Source organism: Genypterus blacodes, unplaced genomic scaffold (assembly GCF_046128005.1).
Source record: "Genypterus blacodes isolate CSIRO-AG114 ecotype Tasmania unplaced genomic scaffold, CSIRO-AGI_Gbla_v1 ptg000070l_1, whole genome shotgun sequence".
NCBI lineage: Eukaryota > Metazoa > Chordata > Actinopteri > Ophidiiformes > Ophidiidae > Genypterus > Genypterus blacodes.
The window spans coordinates 1,142,501-1,160,081 of NW_027466880.1; the positions used below are offsets into that span (position 1 = coordinate 1,142,501).

At 44.3% G+C, this 17,581-nt stretch overlaps 2 protein-coding genes across 2 annotated transcripts in view; both read left to right on the forward strand.

The window, feature by feature from the left end:
* erbb3a (erb-b2 receptor tyrosine kinase 3a) overlaps positions 1-12,346 on the forward strand; it is a 15,997-nt gene extending 3,651 nt beyond the window's left edge. Inside the window, exons 2-29 of the mRNA XM_076156450.1 lie at positions 1,816-1,973; positions 2,658-2,844; positions 3,842-3,967; positions 4,102-4,167; positions 4,312-4,430; positions 4,819-4,960; positions 5,154-5,267; positions 5,378-5,495; positions 5,587-5,660; positions 5,751-5,841; positions 5,986-6,003; positions 6,287-6,507; positions 6,617-6,749; positions 6,851-6,944; positions 7,340-7,494; positions 7,579-7,632; positions 7,719-7,860; positions 8,053-8,172; positions 8,274-8,372; positions 8,465-8,650; positions 8,742-8,897; positions 9,056-9,131; positions 9,249-9,395; positions 9,545-9,642; positions 9,768-9,962; positions 10,055-10,123; positions 10,664-10,928; positions 11,243-12,346. Coding sequence (XP_076012565.1) covers positions 1,816-1,973; positions 2,658-2,844; positions 3,842-3,967; positions 4,102-4,167; positions 4,312-4,430; positions 4,819-4,960; positions 5,154-5,267; positions 5,378-5,495; positions 5,587-5,660; positions 5,751-5,841; positions 5,986-6,003; positions 6,287-6,507; positions 6,617-6,749; positions 6,851-6,944; positions 7,340-7,494; positions 7,579-7,632; positions 7,719-7,860; positions 8,053-8,172; positions 8,274-8,372; positions 8,465-8,650; positions 8,742-8,897; positions 9,056-9,131; positions 9,249-9,395; positions 9,545-9,642; positions 9,768-9,962; positions 10,055-10,123; positions 10,664-10,928; positions 11,243-12,045 — 4,226 coding nt within the window. The 3' untranslated portion in view covers positions 12,046-12,346. The remainder of the gene's footprint in view (positions 1-1,815; positions 1,974-2,657; positions 2,845-3,841; positions 3,968-4,101; positions 4,168-4,311; positions 4,431-4,818; positions 4,961-5,153; positions 5,268-5,377; positions 5,496-5,586; positions 5,661-5,750; positions 5,842-5,985; positions 6,004-6,286; positions 6,508-6,616; positions 6,750-6,850; positions 6,945-7,339; positions 7,495-7,578; positions 7,633-7,718; positions 7,861-8,052; positions 8,173-8,273; positions 8,373-8,464; positions 8,651-8,741; positions 8,898-9,055; positions 9,132-9,248; positions 9,396-9,544; positions 9,643-9,767; positions 9,963-10,054; positions 10,124-10,663; positions 10,929-11,242) is intronic.
* An 807-nt stretch (positions 12,347-13,153) lies between these two features.
* Positions 13,154-17,171, forward strand: LOC143005519 (bactericidal permeability-increasing protein-like). The gene is made up of 16 exons (XM_076156989.1): positions 13,154-13,226; positions 13,687-13,794; positions 13,885-13,999; positions 14,086-14,217; positions 14,310-14,465; positions 14,610-14,673; positions 14,869-14,929; positions 15,011-15,102; positions 15,228-15,404; positions 15,505-15,564; positions 15,660-15,827; positions 15,909-15,976; positions 16,081-16,123; positions 16,207-16,270; positions 16,437-16,513; positions 16,597-17,171. The coding sequence occupies exons 2-16, from the start codon at positions 13,689-13,691 to the stop codon at positions 16,636-16,638; spliced, it is 1,425 nt and encodes a 474-aa protein (XP_076013104.1). The 5' UTR covers positions 13,154-13,226; positions 13,687-13,688; the 3' UTR covers positions 16,639-17,171.
* The last annotated feature ends 410 nt before the right edge of the window (positions 17,172-17,581 follow it).

A 17,581-nucleotide genomic window follows, 5' to 3' on the forward strand; every position in this document is an offset into this window, starting at 1 on the left:
TGTGCGTGTGTATGAGCAATCATATGAAGCTGACAAACACAATAAAGTGCCTGCTATCTCGGCTTTAGGGACACGCACTCGCCTGCCGCGCCTCAGCCGCGCTCTGAGGTTAATGATCATTAGCCTCTTTATAACCCTTGTTGTTGTTCCTCTTGTTGTTCCGCTGGACTCTCTTTTCCCTCTGATGTCAGTGGTTGGAATGTGCTTGTGTGTTTGTTGTGGGTTTTTCCGTCTCCGTGAGCCGTGTAGGAGTGCGATTTAATTCCAGCATTCCACACGCATCTAGAAGAAAGAGCAAGACAATTAAAGAAACAGATTGTGGATTATGGAGCATGATTGTGGTGGAATTAAGATGAGGATACATGTGGAAGATTGAGGTGGAAGTTTTTAGGAATAAACTTGAACCATACGTGTGTGTTTGTGTGTGTGTGTGTTCAAAGTATACACAGATTCTTGATTGAACTCAGATTGACAGTAACGTTACATTCTCTCCTCCTCAGCTCTCTCTCTTCCATTCCCCGCTCTCACTCTCTCGCCCTGTCTGTTATTTGAATAGCAAAGCAGCCACTTGGTTCCTGTGACACTGAATGGCTGAACTCCCACAGTCCATAAACAAGGCCCTGTATGTTTGTCTTAGAGGGAGGGGGGACACGTCTCCTATACAATCCTCCGCTTGTCTCGCACCGTTACAGTACTTTCATTGACACTGTCCGCACAGAACACAGAGACTCGTAGTAAAGCCGCATGAAAAGCTCTTTATGAAAGCCTCAGCTCTTCCCTCATAAATTATTTGGTTTAATGTCTATAGCTTTGTTTGCAGTGATGTGGACTGGAGTCGCAGATATATAATCAAAAAATTCATTGACACCAGTGACGCGTGACTTCACGTGGCCTTGAACCTTGTGACTCATTAAGGTTTGATACCTTCCACAAACCAAAGACTGTCCAAAACACACAGGCTGCAGTGAGTCAGGCTCTAGTTGTCCTTTAATCAATCAGACCACTAGTTGCACTAGTTGGAATTTTTATTATTATTGTCATATTTATCTGAGATGATACTGAAACACACAGTTACAATTAGTGTAAATTGATTGTACTAATTATGACTTGTTTAGTACTCTTGAGTTTTTTCTGCTGTGTTGGCTTTAAGACTCAGTTGTGACTTGCAAACTAGGTCACTGACCTTGAAACTTACCATGTCCGTCTCTGAATGCACTGCTATGGATCCACGTTGATAGAAATAGAACAGCATTATGTTATATTGACTGTATTGCATTGAAAAAACATATTTTTTATTCAGATACTTTTGGGTAATTCTTCATCTTCCCTGTTCTCTCGTCACTTGGTGCTGTAATGTAACTGTTGCACAGTAATTTCCCTCGGGATGATAAAGTTTTATTTTATCTTATCTTATCTTACACAAGCAGCAACTGAGTGAGAAAGCTACTCTAGAATAGCAATCCTAGAGAGAAATACAGATGTTCGAAGGGAAAACTGAACATAATTGCCCCCAACCAAGCTCATAATATCTGTTAGTCGCTTTAAGACGTGTTCCATGGAGCCATAAGGGTTCAGAAGGAACTACTAAGTGACTGTCAAACATCTCCAAAATACTACAACTTATAAAAAACACGTAACAATCTTGTTTGGATGCAAATGTCGAAAATATCATGATGTTTTGCTTTATTCTTTGTCTTATACGATACATATGCAGAGCAGTGGTGCCTGTATTAGTCAATCAAGAATAAAAATCTAGCAATGAAATGTTTTGTTCAATGATTAATATGATTCTATGTTGTTCCTTGTTTGTATCAGTGGTGGTGTGTTCTGGCACCCAGAACGTTCTGAGCTTGACAGGAAGCTCAGAGATGCAGTACAACCTCATGAAGCAGATGTACACCGGCTGTGTGATCGTCATGGGCAACCTGGAGATCACCATGATGGACCATTCTAGAGACTTCTCCTTTCTGCAGGTGAGACACTCGAGTTGAATGGTGGCATAACGGATATTAGATCTATAATTAATAATGTGTCACAACCAGCCTAGACAAGTACGCAGATCTACCTGAGGCCACGGGTGACTTTTTAGCACAGAGACGACCAGAAAACAAGACATCTATCACTGTCTGGATGGTGCCACTGTCTCACATGCACAATGAGAGACTTTATGTTTTCTCCATATGCTGCTGGGAAGTCATGGTGACTAACAAAGACCAGGAAAACACACCTCTGTTGTCAGATTATGCCTCTGATAACAAGTGATATGACTAAGAAAAGAGTGTTAGTGGTAATACACATACTTCTATGCGTACTTCGGTTTTTATGTGGTGAAGAATATCAATACTTTTGCTTGCTTCGATAGTACTGAGTATGGTTTCATAAATCTCCTCAGTGTTAAATTATTGATTTACATGAGGAAACTCTCTTCTAAAAGTGAAAAGTCTTTAGTTTTTCACCTTAAAGCAACATACAACTTTTATCTTGAGACTATCAAAGAGTATGGAAAAGGCGGGAAAATCAGCGTAACGAGGCAGAACCCGGATATAGATCGTTTGGCAAAGTTTGTAACACTTCTCTGCGAAAATATATGGTTTATATTTGTTCGTTATCTCCCAATTGACCTCGGTTTGCTTGTTTGTTTGTTTTCATCCCCGCAGTCCATCAGGGAGGTGACGGGCTACATCTTGTTCGCCGTGAACGAGATCAGCCGTCTGCCGCTGGACCAGCTGCGCGTCATTCGGGGCTCCACGCTGTACGAAGGGAAATTCGCCTTGGCCGTCATGGTGAACTATCAGAAGGACGGAAAGCACGGCCTGCGGGAACTGGGCCTCACACACCTCACAGGTACACACACACACACACACACACAAACTGTGGTGGTGGAAATGCACAGATTAATTGAGCCCTGTGTTCTAGTGACTCTATTATCTCTTGTTTCCCGGTCAATAAATGGTTTAAGAGGTCATTATTATTATTATTATTATTATTATTATTAGTAGTAGTAGTAGTAGTAGTAGTAGTAGTATTAGTAGTAGTAGTATTATAATATCAAAAAGTGTAGTAAATGTATAGAAAATATCCTCTTCTTCTACAAGTGGCAATCTCTTTATTACAATTGTATTTTGGAAAAAGAAGACAACTGTAGTTTGGGGTCTTTGAGTGGTGGGTCTTACTTCCGGTCTCTAATAGTTCGGAAAGCTTTTGTTACTGTTATAGAAGAATTAAACTACTGCAGATATTTGATTGGAGATTTGAAAGGATTCAGATCTGGTGCTATCAAAACCCAAAACATGATACTCAGCAAGAAAAAGTGTAATTGAAATACAAGAATTTGAACTATGTCTATTCCCACATTCCTCATTCTGTCCAATTTGAAGACTCTTCTTTAAAATTCTTGATCCAACTTCATTTGTATTTGAACCAGGTTGAAGTAATGAAATGATAAATAATGATAATATTAAATAATTAAGACTCAATAAATGGTAAGATAGTTTTCTTTGGCTATGGATGTGAGACTTGGTTACTGTTGGAGCTCTCACACCCACACACAGCTCAGCCACACCTTTATAGTAGCTGTGTGTGTGTGTGTGTGTGTGTGTGTGTGTGTGTGTGTGTGTGTGTGTTCGTAGTGATGGGAAGTCCCTGGAATGTCGCGTATACTCAACCGCTCAACTGTCAGTGAAACATGAGCCGCCGTGCATCAGTGTGTGTTTGTGTGTATTGTAGTAAACAGCCACTGTTTGACGCGATGAGTCACGGGCCGGTTGTGGCTTGTTTGCTAATTGTCCTGCCCATTAACAAGTGAGATATGTATGTGTATGTATGTTTGTGCCACCTGCAGAGATACTGCAGGGAGGAGTCCAGATCATCCGGAATGAATTCCTCAGCTACGCTCCCAAGGTCAACTGGAAAGACATTGTGAAAGATACAAACGCTGAGATTCTCATCGAGGACAACGGGCCTGAGGGTGAGTGGAGATAACAACGCCTCAGTGTATCTTAGGATCCTTTCAGTTAGCTTTGAGTGTCAATATGTAACAACTGCTGATGATGTTGGGATGATGATGATGATGATGATAATGATGATGACATTACACCTCAGAGCCTTGCCATGAAGCATGCGGAGACGTTCCATGCTGGGGTCCGGGGAAAGACACGTGTCAGATCCGTGAGTCACATCGGCACTTCTGTTCAACAAACACACACACACACACACACACACACACACACACACACACACACACACACACACACACCCTTCCCACCACCTGCGCACCCTCACACTCCCGACTCTCCTGCTCTGTCTTTTCAGTCACCAAGACCGTGTGTGCCCCTCAGTGCAACGGCCGCTGCTTTGGCAGAAGCCCGAGCGAGTGCTGTCACATGGAGTGTGCCGGCGGCTGCACCGGACGCCAGGAGACTGACTGCTTTGTGAGTTTGCAGCTGATATCAATAAAACCCACAAAAGCAAAAAGGGAAAGACAAGTTTGGCTTGTTTTGCTGCTGCACATTCCTCAGGATGAAACGCAGACTTGTACGCTATAAAAGTGATCGCAACATATCAGATGTTAGACATGCACACATTTTTGCAAAAGTTACCATAGATTTGGTACGAATTAAATGTTAGAAATGTGTGTGTTTGGTCCAGATATTTTACTGTTAAATAATTAAAAATCAATAATTTGGCCACATATGGACTTTGAGTTGTAAAGCAGGACTGCATTTCCCGCCATAACATGTGATGAGAAATATTTACTTTTGTGCATCTCGTTTGAAATTTCTTCTATTTTCACACGAGCTTTGTATTTCTTTTTTTCAGGTTTGCGGGAACTTCAACAACTCTGGCTCGTGTGTGCATCAGTGTCCTCAGACGCTCATCTACAACAAGACCACTTTTAGAATAGAGCCCAACCCCAACACCAAGTACCAGTATGGCTCCATCTGCGTGTCCCAGTGTCCCAGTGAGTCCCAGTACATTCGCACACACACACACACACACACACACACACACACACACACACACACACACACACACACACACACACACACACGTACGCAGAATCCTCGTATCTGTCTTGTTGTAGTTTGGTGGTAGGGTATTTCCAATTGTCCAGATGAAAACAAAATTGATATTGACCATTGTCTCTTTTTCAGTGAACTTCATGGTGGACGTCAGCTCATGCGTGAGCAACTGTCCCTCAGATAAGAAGGAGGTGGCGAAGAACGGAATTAAAAAGTGCGAAGCCTGCGGAGGCCTGTGTCCCAAAGGTGCGTCGGAAAAGAGAATACCCTGAACGCCACTCCAGCATGATGTCGTCCTCTCTCTTTTAACTTTCCCTCTCTCTCTCTCTCTCTCTCTCCCTCGTCTGTCCTCCCAGCTTGTTTAGGCACGGGAACGCAAACCAGGCAAACCGTCGACGCCCTCAACATCGACAGCTTCACCAACTGCACCAAGATCCAGGGCAGCCTGCACTTCCTGGTGACCGGGATCAAAGGGTAAAGACGACCGTGTGTGAAAGTTTGTGTCTTTTCTTCTTCGCTCCTCTTGCATTGTTTCCTCATTTATTCCCGCCCAATGTGTGTGAAGGGATCCTTACAACAACATACCGCCCCTTGATCCTGAGAAGCTGAAAATCTTCAACACAGTGCAGGAGATTACAGGTGTGTGTGTGTGTGTGTGTTGATTCTCTCTCCAGTGCACTTTGTTATGCCGTGTCACAGAGTTTGAGCAACTTTCTCTCCATTTTCCAGACATTCTCAGTATCCAGTCGTGGCCTGAAAGCATGTCTGACCTGTCAGTCTTCTCCAACCTGCAGACGATCCAAGGCAGAACGCTGTACAGGTGACAACGCCTCTTCTGTCTGTAACACCTGTGTGTGTGTGTGTGTGTGTGTGTGTGTGTGTGTCCAATGAACTCATCTCATTGTGTTTTTGTGTTGTGTTATCTCCTCATCCCCTCGTCGTGCCTCGCTGTTGTGGCATTTAGAGGAGTGAACTCTCGAAGGTACAGTAAACGTCTCACACGCCCGCCTCTCCGTTCCACAGCTCAGCTCTGGACACGTTTTCCTGTTTTCAATAAAGCGGCAATAATTCTAGCTGGGATCCTTCTGGTCTGGTGTCGGTGGTGGGCGCTTGACTGAATTGACACGACCTTTTGCATGCTGTCTGATAGAAAATCAGACCAGATGGAAAATCGGTGGTGTGTTTGCGGTGGAATCTCTGTTTCTATTTTCCTGTTAATGGCTGTAATTGTCAGCTGCAGTCACTGACCACTCTCCACATTTTAGGAGCTACTCTCTGTTTGTGGCGAAAATCCCCTCTCTGACCACGCTGCGGCTGCGCTCGCTGCAAAGCATCAACGACGGAGGCGTCTACATCATGGGAAATAAGAAGCTCTGCTACCACGACACCGTCAACTGGACACACATCTTAAGCAGCAGCAGCCCGCGGCCACAGAGGCGCCAGAAGCACATCGACCTGAAGGACAACCGACCGCTAAATAAATGCAGTAAGACGCAATCGGATTGTGTTCTCAGCGTCCTTTTGACGTTGTGCTGTTCTGCTGACCGTCTCCAAGGTGATATTTGTTGATGTTTTACTCTGCTGTGTGTGTGTAGTTGCTGAGGGTCATGTGTGTGACCCCCTGTGCTCCTCTGATGGCTGCTGGGGACCAGGGACAAACCAGTGTCTGTCCTGTAAGAACTACAGCCGAGAGGCGACGTGTGTGCCACAGTGCAAGTTCTTAACTGGGTCAGTCTGCGTAGAACGACAACACTCTTTCTCACACTTTCTATCTTATCAGTGAGCACGTTGAAACATTTCGAAATTGACCGTCTTCTCTTCCCCTGCAGCAAGAGGCGGGAGTTTGCCACAGCGAAAGGCGAGTGTGAGCTGTGTCACTCGGAGTGTGAGGTCCAGGAGGGCAAGCGAACCTGCACGGGCCCGGTAAGCTTTAGTCCCGCCCCCCTCCACTGTGACTCTCTCTAAGCAAACAAAACACATCTAGAGTGAACAAAACAAACCCAAAGCGAGTTCATCCAGTAGGAAGCTCATGGAGGAGGAGCTGCAGGTGAAATGCTGCCACCTAGTGGCCTGCAGCAGACATGAATCAAGACTAAACTATCAAATCAAAAATTTTACTCATTATTGTGATTGGGTCAAAATGCACTCAAGTGTCCAAAATAAAATTAAGATGTGATTCATGGACGTATGAGGACATCAGTCATTGAAATACAACTATTAATAAGTACAGAAATGACACAAACACTGCTGAGTAAGAAGTACAGCATTTACATATCTTATGTCGTCTTTAATCTAATGAGCCTTGTCTTCCTGTCCAGGGGGCGGACAACTGTGTGGTCTGTGCGCGCCTCAGAGACGGCCCTAACTGTGTCTCCTCGTGTCCTGAGGGTGTGATGGGAGGAGAGGGAGTCATCTTTAAATACCCCAACAGCCAACGCCGCTGCGAGCCATGCCACTTCAACTGCACCCAAGGGTGAGGCATGAATGCAGGACTGTGTGTGTGTATGTGTGTGTTTCTCTGGTTTAAATGTCTTCCATTTCCTTGATCTGTGTTTAGGTGCGTAGGTCCAGGAATCAGAGACTGTATTGGGGAGACCCGCTACATTTCTGGGTAAGTGTTTGTTGTTGTTGATTCGTTTCAATAGTAAAGTAAGCAACGTAGCAATGTTTGGTCTCATTTGAATTTCTGATTTCTAGCCAAGCGACCACAGCCATCGTTCTCGGAGTGATTGCAGTTGTCTGTGTCGGTTTCGCCGTGTTCGTGCTGAGCGTTCTGTACCGCCGAGGTCTCGCCATCCGTCGCAAGAGGGCGATGAGGAGATACATGGAGAGCGGAGAGGTCAGTCAGAGTCAGAGAGTGCAGTTTGAGTTTCACCATGCTGCCAGGCTGAAATCTGTGTGTGTGTTAATACCTGCTGTGTGTGTGTGTGCGTGTGCGTGTGCGTGTGTGTGTGTGTGTGTGTGTGTGTGTGTGTGTGTGTGTGTGTGTGTGTGTGTGTGTGTGTGTGTGTGTGTGTGTGTGTGCCAACAGAGTTTTGAGCCTCTGGATCCTGGTGAGAAAGGGGCCAAAGTTCATACTCGCATCCTCAAGCCCACAGAGCTGCGGAAGATCAAGCTTCTGGGTAACGGAGTGTTTGGATCCGTCCATAAGGTAAAGAAGACGGCAACAGTCGCCTAAAAACCCTCAAATGACATGACCGGTATCCATTTAAAAAATAATCAATTCATGCATCTGTTCTCTCCACTTTCCAGGGTGTTTGGATTCCTGAAGGAGACACAGTAAAGCTTCCAGTGGCCATAAAGATCATTCACGATCGCACCGGGCGGCAAACCTTCCACGAAGTGACAGATGTGAGGAAAACAGATCCAAAGCTCCAAGCGTAGCAGACGTTTGTCATTTCCACTGTTAATCCCTAATGGTTTACCCTAATTGTCTACCGCAGCACATGATGGCGATGGGAAGCTTGGACCATGTGAATGTTGTCAGGATTTTGGGAATCTGCCCGGGTGCCAGTCTGCAGCTGGTAACACAGGTCAGCAGCCAGGGCTCCCTGCTGGAGCACGTCAGGAACTGCAGGAACAAGCTCAGCCCACAGAGGTTGCTCAACTGGTGTGTCCAAATCGCAAAGGTAAGAAATACTATTATGGTGATTAAAGTGCGTGTGTGTTTGTGTTACAATGCCACCCTATTCAACTTGCTCTACCTCCCTCTCATCTCAGGGTATGTACTACTTGGAGGAGCACAGGATGGTGCACAGGAACCTGGCCGCAAGAAATGTGCTGCTGAAGAATAATTACATCGCCCAAATCTCTGACTACGGCATTGCAGACCTGCTTTACCCCGACGATAAGAAGTATTTTTACAACGAGGGCAAGGTTCGTAGTGTTACAGTAAAGATAAGAGCAGTCAGGTCATGATCGAAGTTCATTAAGAGAGATTGTGTGCACGTTGCTCTTATTGTGCTCATGCATTTTTTCCCTATTTTTGTTGATTCAACTGAGAGAGATAATGAAGTTGCTTTGTTTGACTTTAGACACCAATCAAGTGGATGGCTTTGGAGAGCATCCTGTTCCGTAGATACACTCATCAGAGCGACGTTTGGAGCTACGGTGAGTCCACATAGTTAAAAGCACAGATCAATAATAGAGCTTTTTGGAAACAGTAGAAGGGTTGTAGGTATTGGAGTTGCTCTATAAACACACACCACATCTATGGCCTACATTCAGGTGTGACTATATGGGAGATGATGTCATACGGGACAGAGCCGTATGCATCCATGCGGCCACAGGAGGTTCCTGATGTGCTGGAGAAGGGAGAGCGTCTCATCCAGCCTCAGATCTGCACCATAGACGTCTACATGGTCATGGTCAAGTGTGAGTGTCTCTCCCCCGACCCAATATTTCACCTCTGCAGTGTAACTATAAACACTATAAATTGCAGTTTTGTAGTTTTTGCGTTTGTTTATTCTGAGCGCGAAGTCGTCACTGAATAGCAAACTGTAACTGTTGACTGTCGTCTTCAGGCTGGATGATTGACGAGAACGTCCGTCCAACATTCAAGGAGCTGGCCAATGAATTTACCAGAATGGCCAGAGATCCACCTCGCTACCTGGTGGTCAAAGTAAGAGGCCCAGTGTGTGTTTGTGGGTGCATACAGTGTGTGTTACTTATCATGTACTCACACAAACAGCTTCTTCTTCGCTTGTGTAAAGTATGGAGGCTAATCCTGTTGTGTTTGTGCCTCAGGAGGACTGCAGCCAACAGGACGCCGCCCCGGACGAACTGGCCCAGCGGAGTGCAGACCTGGATGACCTGGACGACCTGGACATGGAAGTGGAGGCTGTGGAGGACGAGGGGCTGAGGGACGGCATGTCTGCGGCCCCCCACTACCTGTCTCAGTCCAGGAGCCTCAGTCGCCTCTCCAGGATCGATCCTCACAAAGTAGGAGGGACTCACTCACTCACACGCTCACTGTTGGCAAAATCCTCTTCAACCTTGTATCTTAATTATTGTTTTGTCTTTTCTGGTACAAGGTGGTGCTGAATTCATCGAACCAGGCTGGATACCTGCCGATGACCCCAGGCTTCGACACCCCAGGACAGGTAGCCAACTGCAGTACTTTAGATGGAGTATGAGTGACAAGTACAGGAAATCAATGTACATGAAATGGCTACTGTTCTCTATTAGTAGTAGTCTATATGTTATTTATGAGATATGGCGTTAACTATAGCAGATACTGTATGTATTTGGATGATGGACCAATGATATAAACAGATGAGATGATTTCTTCCCAGATTTCAAATACAAATCAATTTATTTGATATTTCACAGGGACTTTTCCAAATTAAACAAATGTGTGTGTCCAGCGTCAGTGTCATATTTGTAAATACTGACACTAATTCCTCTAAAATAACCTGTAAATAATGATAATAATAATAATAATGTACACCAATCTCACTGCATTTGTTTTTAGGCCATAGATTGAAATCAACTAGTAGCATGAAGATAACAATGATTGATAAATGGCAGATTAAGCCTAAATGTTTTACTTTTGGAAGGATTCATATTCAGTATGTTTGTTGCTCTACATTTCTTCAGTTGATGTTTTGGTATTAATGAGGTGTGGCGTCTTTGATCTGTAGGCCATGTGGCAGTCGCGCTCCCGACTGAACTCGGCCCGCACCGTGTCTGAAAGCTCAGAGGGCTGCGGCACAGCGGTGGAGCTGGAGACCAGTGAAAACTTCTCCCTGTCCGGCAGCCTGAGGAGGAAGCGGCACCGCGAAGACAGCGCTTACGTCTCACAGAGGGACAGCCTGTCCGGGGGGCCGCCGGAGACGCCGTCCCCAGAGATGGAGGAGGAAGAGGACCAGAACGGCTATGTGCTCCCTGGAGACGGGCCAGAGAGAGGTGACGCCACCAATCACATGTTCTTCTAATGTTAGAGACAGGGAATTTATGTGATTCTAAACAGAATGCAAAGCGAAAACTGGACTCTCCAACATGTTCTGAAAATAGTGTGTGTGGATGATGTCATGTAACAACTCTGACATCATTAACAACTGACACACTAATTGAACAATGTTTCTGGCAGCTTGGAGGCTTTGGTGCACTGCTCACATACACACTCGCGCTCCTCACTTACAGTAGTAAAGTATCAGATAGGCTTAGATGTGATTTGTCTTACATTGATTTTGAACTTCTTGTCCAACCCTTTTTTCCAGATATGCTACTTTCCATATCTCGAGCCAACCGGGACAGGATCAGCAAGGCTCGCTCGTCCGGCTTCTTGGACAACCCGGACGATGACGAATACGAGTACATGAACAAACAGACGAGCGTGACGTCTCTCTCATCGAGGCATCCCAGCCATCTCAAAGATAACGCCCACTGGCTGAAGGTGAACATGAGACAAACGCCGTCCGCATCCGCACAAGAGGTCAGGGGAGGTCACACCAGGAACGACAAACCTCCACACAGCCATTCAGATTCAGAGCAGCAGGGATCTCAGGCGGTTGAGTATGAATACATGGATATCAGGGGTTGTGAAAAAGAGGAGAGCCCTCCAGTGCCCGAGCCTTCTCCTTCTACATCGGATGGGAGGATAGGCGGAGAGCTTGGGTATGAGGAGAAGCAAGAGGGCGACGAGGATTATGTGGAGGACAGTAACTATCAGTACACTAACAGACAGCCAAAGTTGCGACAAGCTCTACAAGACCGCAAGGAGCTGAAGATACAAGGAAGGGACGGAGCTGAGGCTGAAGCTGAGGCTGAGGCTGAGGCGTACGAGTATGAGGACATGGACAGCTTTGCTGCCGTGCTGCCTGACGATGCAGTGGTTTACCAGAACCTGCAAAGGAACGGGGAGGGCGCAGCGAGGGGCGCAGACACACATCAGACCGGGTTTGACCCCTATGTGAAAGTGCGAGCTGGGGTCGGGGAACCTGCTGGTGCTGACAGATCTTTTGACAATCCAGACTACTGGCACAGCAGGATGTTCCTGAAACCCAAAGCAGTGCGTACATGAAGAACATAGAGTTCCCTCTGAAACTCATGAAGGACCAGGGACGGGTAATCAAAAGCCATGTTAGTAATGTAGCCTATGACACAATCAAAACAAACTATTGTGACTTTTTCACATCTTTTTGTCTGTTCCAGGCTAACATTATGGAGTCTATTCACACATACGACTCTGGGCATTTCCAAGCATAACAGCACTGAGTGTGGCAAACGTTCAAAGAAACCATGAAAAGATTACAAGCTATATATTTCTGTTTACATTTTGAAAATGAACAAAGAATGTTTTTGAGAACAAATGCTTTTTGTTTGGAGTTATTTTAAAACCTCCTTTAATGATGTTATATGACATACTTTTTTACTCAATAAAAATATTTTAATAGCTATTTTGAAGGAAGCATTTCTTATTTGTATGTGCTCTACGTATGAAATATGTTCTCTGCAATGATCAGTTTCTAAATGTTGATACAGTGTTGTAAGCATAGAAAATCAATAAATCACATTTGTCAAATTATCAAAAATGTCATCTGTTTCAATATTGTCGTACTTGGGCTTTCAGATGGGCTTTCATTTTAAATTTCAATCAATTCAACATATTTTTAAAACCAACACAGTTAATAAAATAAACAAAATTATTTCCAAAAAAAAAAGACGGAACAAGAAAATCAGAAAGATCGACCACACGAGAAAATGAAAAAAAGAGAGAAAAAAAAAGAACACTTGCTCACTGCAGCCTACCTGTCCATGATCACATGGACAGGTAGACTCGTCACGTGCCAGCTACCGCAATGCTCTCTGGGATGTGTGGTACCATATGTGTGCGCGATATTCCGGCACGTGTCCCAAAAGATACTGTCCCGCGCGCCTGATACGATTGTACCGCGGGGCTGGGTGTGGCCCGCTGTCTTACATCGTTATTGTATGACACAGGATGTTACACACGAGAAGCAAGAGTGAAAATTCCATGTGGCAAGAAGTGCTTTGGATGATTTCACTGGCCTCCGCCGTGTGATGGTGCATGGTGCTTGCATTGTTCTGGATAGTCCCATTGCTGAGTTCCTGATTGGGCAAAGTGAATAAGAGGCCACACGCTGGTCTTCCTCTTTTAGTTTGTCTCGCTGCTAGCCAGGCTCACACACACACACAACAGGACAGGAGAAACTGTTTGACTCCAACAAACTTCTGCTTCAGGTAAGAGCCGGAACCAGGACTTTTAAATCAAGCGTAAACCTTTTTAGAGGCCACATTCACAATGAGAGACAGACCTTGGATTGCAAAATGTACAAATGTTTATTCATGTCGGAATGAATTACATTACAGCTGTACTTTGTATTGATGTATGGGTAGTGAGCAAAGCTGAAAAAAAAACAAGTTATTTATTCAATCAAAAGGCAAAATAGTAGAGATCCGCTTTTTTGTGAAATATACTGATGAGAAAAGCCTAATAAATAAAATGATATTGACTAGAAAGATCGCCAAAACCACACAATTTGTCCAGGCCTGAATCTGTAAGAAATGAAAATATTCGATTGAGACAACAAAAACAGTACAGAATGAGGAACTGGTGCTTTCAATTAAAACCCCTGGGACAGCAAACGTAGAAGTGGTTATGGGGTTACATCCTTACTTAGTGTTGTTCATCATCTAACAGTCATGAAGTTCCTGTGCGGTTGGCTGACCCTGGCGGCTTTCATCCCCGTGACCTTCAGCGCCAATCCTGGAGTAGAGATCAAGCTAACGGACAAGGGGCTTGAATATGGTAAGGATTGCGACGAACGTATCCCCTCTTGATCCGGACCCTCTCTGATCCACACCGCTATAAACATTCAATGATTACCTTTCGCTATAGGCCGACAACTTGGAGTGGCTTCGATCCAGGAGAGACTCAAAACCATCAAGATCCCAGATATGTCAGGAAAGGAGAGGGTGCGTCCCATCGGCAAGGTCAAATACAGTTTGACAAAGTAAGACGGCTCCTTCTGTAGGAAACTGATTCCCCCTGAGACATTTAACAGGATCCATACCTTATCAGTGTCTTTCTTTATTGCAGCATGAGAGTAGTGAATGTTGGTTTGCCCAAATCTGTGGTTGGCCTGGTGCCAGGCAGCGGTGTCCGATTCTCTATTGCCGACGCCTTCATCAGTCTAACTGGAAACTGGAGAGTCAAATACCTCAGAAGAATGTGAGTCATGCCGGGGACACTCGTTACAGACGCACAAATCATTTACGCTTATTGTATTTCTGATGCGTAAATGACTTTTTCTCCGTCAACAGTAAGGACCGCGGCAGTTTTGACTTGAAGGTGAACCAGCTCACCATAGGCACCACTATTTCGGTGAAGAGCGACGAGACGGGCCGACCGGCCGTCGCCGCCGTTGGCTGCACGGCTAATGTCGGCAGTGCAAGCATCAAATTCCACCGCGGAGCCAGGTAGCACCAACACACGGCGGAGGCCAGAGACATCATCGAAAGCACTTCTTGCCACATGGAATTTCCACTCTTGCTTCTCGTGTGTAACATCCTGAGCTGCTGACTTTACTTCCCTGAATATTGTGGTATCACTCTCTGTTTCAGCTGGTTGTACAATCTCTTTAGGAAGTTCTTTAACAAGGCCCTGCGCAAGGCAATGGAGCAGCAGGTGAGGGGAAAGAAGCTTTGCTCCCAGGACTAAATTGTCAAAAACTACAATGACAACAAGATATAACTAAAACTAAATATCAGAGTTCCATCTAAACCTTCTTCTGATTACGTTTTATTTCACAAATATCAGTATGAGACAACATGAAGCCCTTTTTTTAGGGAAATAGTGTTTAAGGTGTCTGTACTGTTGCAGATCTGCCCCCTGGTGGTCAAAGCCGTCTCTGACATGAACCCTCACCTGAAGACTCTCAATGGTAAAACATCACATTTATGTCGAATATATCTTGAGGCTTGGTTGATGCTGAATATACAAGTCACCTTTTGCTGTACTGCAGTTGTGGCCAAGGTGGACAAGTACGCAGAGATCGATTATTCCATGGTGTCGTCGCCCACTATCTCAAGTACCTCCATAGATTTGGCCTTGAAGGTAAAGAATTCTTTACTCTTTGAGCATCTTAATAAGAAGCTGACCGTCATGAGGATCAGATGTCTTTGGTTGATGTAACAGAGTGTCTCTTTTGATTTTTCTGTGATTTATTTATTTTTTTTTAGGGTGAATTTTACAACATAGGAAAGCACGTGGAGCCTCCTTTCTCCCCCGCAGCCTTTTCTCTGCCTCCCCAGAACGACAACATGTTGTACATCGGTGTGTCTGCCTTCACCACGAACTCTGCAGCTTTTGTCTACAACAAAGCCGGAGCCCTCAGCCTGTACATTACTGACGACATGGTGAGCTCAGACCTTCTGATCCCTAAGAAATCTACTTCTTTTTGTTGTTGTTTACCATGACAAGCTAGGTTACAGATGTTTCCCACTCCTCTCCAAACAGATCCCGAAAAGTTCTCCCGTCAGACTGAACACCAAAACAGTTGGCCTGTTAATCCCCGAGGTGACGGAACATCACATCCCTCTGATTTCAAGTTAAAATGGTCTCTGCATGTGGTTAAGATAAAGTTAAGCTACAGAGTGTTTGTGTTTTTTCAGATTGACAAACGTTTCCCAGGTCTGATGATGAAACTGCTGGTGAAAACAGACAAGGATCCCTTAATAACATTCCAGCCAAAGAGCGTAACTATCCAGGTTGTTGGCACGGTGACGGCCTATGCCATCCAAGCCAACGGCACACTTTCCCCTCTATTTGTCCTCAACATGGTACGTCTCATTTGGCATATTTCTTCTTCCTGCTGATCTGAGAGGGCTGAATTAAAATGTTACTCATCATAACTCTTACAGGACATCGGTGTCAGCGCTCGCTTGTTTGTCACTGAAATGAAGCTGGCTGAATCCGTCAGCCTGGATAAGTAAGCTGCTAGATGTTTATTAACTGCTTGTCAAGAGAAAACGAGGCTAAAAGCTCTCTGTTAAAGATCACAAACATCAGCTTGATTCTGCCTCCTTTTCACAGGATGATTGTGACGCTGAAGGCAAGTTACGTGGGAGAGTTTCAGGTGAGGGCCGCGTTCTAAAATGAGGAACACCATGTAGGATCTTAGCAGTAGCATCTTATTAACCCAACATCATCCACCCACAGATCGATTCCCTGGATAACATCCTCAAAATGGTGGTGAAAGTGGTGGTGATACCCAGAGTGAATGGTGAGCTGTTTGCATTTGTTTCATGAATAGGATGCAGCATATTTATCTTTCTTTCCTAATATTATCTGTCCTAAAACTATTAAACTGAAAACTGTAAATAAAGTGAAGTATTTGCCTCAGTGGGTTTGTTATTGTTGATTTTAAACATGTAGGCTTTGCTTCACAGCTCAGCTTGCACTGGGATACCCACTCCCTACACTTGGCAAGATGAAGATGGTGAACACACAGCTTCAGATCCTCAAGGTGAGACACTTTGCATAAACTACCTGCATTATGAACACGACAAAGAACCTCAATCTGCTGTCAATCCTCTTCCTCTTCTCTAGGATTATATGCTGATTGGGACAGATGTTCAGTTCACAGCTTGAAGGATTCCTTTCTGAGCCGGGTCGCAACCAAGATACAACTTCTGCACCTGATTTTACACACACACACACACACACACACACACACACACACACACACACACACACACACACACACACACACACGTACTTTTATATTATCTTTGTTTCTGTATTACTTTATGGGTTCAGCCCAGGTTTCCTCATGAGTGCACTGAACTACACACATGTGGCCGATCACAGCACTTAACCCAAAGCCCAAAGCAGTGCGTACATGAAGAACATAGAGTTCCCTCTGAAACTCATGAAGGACCAGGGACGGGTAATCAAAAGCCATGTTAGTAATGTAGCCTATGACACAATCAAAACAAACTATTGTGACTTTTTCACATCTTTTTGTCTGTTCCAGGCTAACATTATGGAGTCTATTCACACATACGACTCTGGGCATTTCCAAGCATAACAGCACTGAGTGTGGCAAACGTTCAAAGAAACCATGAAAAGATTACAAGCTATATATTTCTGTTTACATTTTGAAAATGAACAAAGAATGTTTTTGAGAACAAATGCTTTTTGTTTGGAGTTATTTTAAAACCTCCTTTAATGATGTTATATGACATACTTTTTTACTCAATAAAAATATTTTAATAGCTATTTTGAAGGAAGCATTTCTTATTTGTATGTGCTCTACGTATGAAATATGTTCTCTGCAATGATCAGTTTCTAAATGTTGATACAGTGTTGTAAGCATAGAAAATCAATAAATCACATTTGTCAAATTATCAAAAATGTCATCTGTTTCAATATTGTCGTACTTGGGCTTTCAGATGGGCTTTCATTTTAAATTTCAATCCATTCAACATATTTTTAATATCAACACAGTTAATAAAATAAACAAAATTATTTCCAAAAAAAAAAGACGGAACAAGAAAATCAGAAAGATCGACCACACGAGAAAATGACAAAA

Coding starts and splice junctions, on each gene's coding strand:
- LOC143005519 (XM_076156989.1), top strand. CDS start 13,689: ATGAAGTTCCTGTGCGGTTGGCTGACCCTGGCGGCTTTCATCCCCGTG. Junction 15,103..15,227: donor CCATAGATTTGGCCTTGAAG/GTAAAGAATTCT, acceptor ATTTTTTTTTAG/GGTGAATTTTACAACATAGG. Junction 15,565..15,659: donor TTGGCCTGTTAATCCCCGAG/GTGACGGAACAT, acceptor GTGTTTTTTCAG/ATTGACAAACGTTTCCCAGG.